General features: G+C 36.8%; 1 protein-coding gene across 1 annotated transcript; it reads left to right on the top strand.

Annotated features, from left to right (window-relative positions):
• The first annotated feature begins 347 nt into the window (after positions 1 to 347).
• Positions 348 to 704, top strand: LOC131629843 (uncharacterized). The gene has a single exon (XM_058900643.1). The coding sequence runs from the start codon at positions 348 to 350 to the stop codon at positions 702 to 704; it is 357 nt and encodes a 118-aa protein (XP_058756626.1).
• The last annotated feature ends 2,068 nt before the right edge of the window (positions 705 to 2,772 follow it).

Consider the following 2,772-nt stretch of genomic DNA (forward strand, 5'->3'; position numbering starts at 1 on the left):
AAAGCCCTGTATGGACTTAAGCAAGCTCCAAGAGCTTGGAATAAGAAGATTGACAGTTTCCTAAGAGAAAAGGAATTTGTGAAGTGCACAATTGAGCATGGAGCATATGTAAGAAGACAGAAGAGTGAACTATGTCTCTATCTCGATTACTTGCTGATAACAGGTAGTTGCAAGAAAGAGATCGAAAGGAGGATAAACCGGTGATTAAGTTATTATTCCCCACTAGAGTGGCAAAGAAGGATTCAAAAGAAAAATATTTTGAGAAATTTGCTACACTGTTCAAAAAGTTAGAGATCAATATGCCTTTCTTTGAAGCACTTGAGTAAATGCCCTTGTACAAAAAATTTATGATAAATGTGATTTCTAAGAAGATACCAGTGGGAGATGAACAAGCAACTATAACTGAAAAGTGGGGTAGAAGCTCTCTAAAAAGGAGGATTCCAATCAAGAAGAAAGATCCTAGAGAGTTTGCAATACCTTGCACTATAAATGACAGAACATTCAAGAAGGTGCTAATTGATTATGGTTCTAGTGTGAGCTTAATGCCATTATCTCTTTTAAAAAAGCTTGGCATTGGAAAGATAAGTGAGAGTGGGACAAAAATGAAATTTGTTGATCACACCATTAAGTATTCATATGGGATAGGTAAAGATGTATTGGTGGAAATTGACAAATTTGTCTTTCCAGTTGATTTCAAGAAATAAGGTGCAGATGAAAGTAATCAATCTTCAGTTGGTATGATCAAACTTGAAGGAGAAAGACAAATTTCAAAACCTGTCACAGAAAAAGTCTCAAGCATAGTTTCTCAGGTGGCTTTATCTCATGAATCTATCAAAATTCCTAAGTTCATTCAATAAGTCAAAAAGAAAAAGAAAAAGGTGCATCAAGGTGAGGAAATGAAAGTTGGAATTGATTTGAAGAGAAAAATGGTTCATACTTTTCATCTACATGAGTTCTTGGTTGCGGAAATGACAATAAACAATGTATGGATGAGGAAGTACCCTCCATAATAAAGGGTAATGGACCGTAGAGCCATGCGACGTTAAACAAAGCGCTTTGTGGGAGGCAACCCACACTTTTAACAACTTAGTTTTCTTTTTGTGTTTGTTTTGTTTTTAGGTGATAAAAATTGGGTCTTTCTGGTGAAAATTAGGAAGCGACAACTGGAGTTGCATTACCCTCTGTGAGTCACCCCCTCTCGGTCTTGCTCTGAAACATTTGGGTCAATGTTTAGTTAAAGTTTTGGGGGGGGGGGGGTCCTTGCATTTTTTTTTCTCTTTATGTTGTGTTATGCTATGTGTAAAACCATACATTGAGTTCTTCCCAAATTTGACTGAATTTTTTTTGTTTTTCATAAGAGTTTTTTATCTCAAAAGCGACCGGGAATAGTATATAGAGATGAAGGGATGGTTGTTTGAGTGTAGGAAGTTCGGAATAATGTGAAAGAAAGGGATTTTTTAACTCCCTCTTGTTTCCTAAAAGGAGATATGAGTCTAACGTGTAGATTTGTACCATAATGCTTGTATCCTGAGAAGTACGTACTCCTTGAGTAGTTTATTTTGACAGTCTGGCATAAACTAGATTCACATGATGTATGAGTGGTTTGGAAATAAATTTTTTTGTCACCAAATGATGAAAATGAGGTAAAAGGCAATTGGCCCACTAAGTTGGGTAACCCTCAACCGGTTATTCAGTCCAAAGCGGGTTGATATCCAAACGTAGTCCAAATAAGGATAATTTATAAACTAAAAATTCTTGATTAGTCTTGTGCATGAGATGATTATCATAAATTCCATTTCCTTAATTTGATTGTCCTAATGAAAATGGAGGAAAATTCGAAGAAAAGACTTAAGTACAAAGCATAGTTAGAAAGTTATCTTCTGAAAGGGGAGCCTAGGTTTAAATTGTTCTCGAGAAAACTCTTCGCGTCATGTGAATACCGAACGAACTACCATTTGACCAATGTGAACGGAAGCCTCACGTATGAGTACCGGTATGCTATGAATTTCATTAGCTCTTGTAATTGTCGCTTAAGGTCAAGCAACAGTTTAAGTTTGGGGGATTTTGATCAGTGGTTTCTACACATTTAGTTAACATTGATTTTAGTTGTCTTTGCTTTATATTGTTAAGCGTTTCATTATTTTCTTCTTCGTTTTATGTTCTGGTTGTGTGGTTTACTGTCTTTAGACTCAAATGAATGAATTAGGACAAATCAGTGCGGAAAAGTGAAAAACTCGAAGATTTGGAGGAAGTGCAAAAAACATGCTTCAAAATAAATGTGGAAGTCGGTGGTGCAACACGGGCGGCTGTGTCAGCTGGCACGGGCCGTGTTGCACGTCTGGGGACTTGAGAAAAGAGAATAATTTGCCAGAGACCCAACATGGATGCCCATGTTGCCTGACACGGCCCGTGTTGGGTTGCGACGCTGATTTGAGTAAATTTTGGTATTTTGCTCTATAGCTGGCCTGCGAGGGTATTTTTAGTATTTCCAACCAACCTAAGTGAATGTGTGCTATTTAAATGAGTTTTGAAGAAGAATGAGAGGACTTTTGACAGCACGGTTGATTTACACAATTGAATATTGGAGAGATCAAGGTTATCAGAAAGATGAAGAGATTCATGAGTGTAAGCAATTGAAGATCAAAGTTCCCCAATTCCTTGTAATGTCTAATTTTTGTATTGCAATTATTTTGAACAATATGTGTGGCTAAACTCCTAATGCTAGGGGGTGTCCCTGATTTGACATTGTAAACTACTTTTAATTCTTACTCT

This window comes from Vicia villosa, unplaced genomic scaffold (assembly GCF_029867415.1).
Source record: "Vicia villosa cultivar HV-30 ecotype Madison, WI unplaced genomic scaffold, Vvil1.0 ctg.000621F_1_1, whole genome shotgun sequence".
In the NCBI taxonomy this organism is placed as follows: Eukaryota; Viridiplantae; Streptophyta; class Magnoliopsida; order Fabales; family Fabaceae; genus Vicia; species Vicia villosa.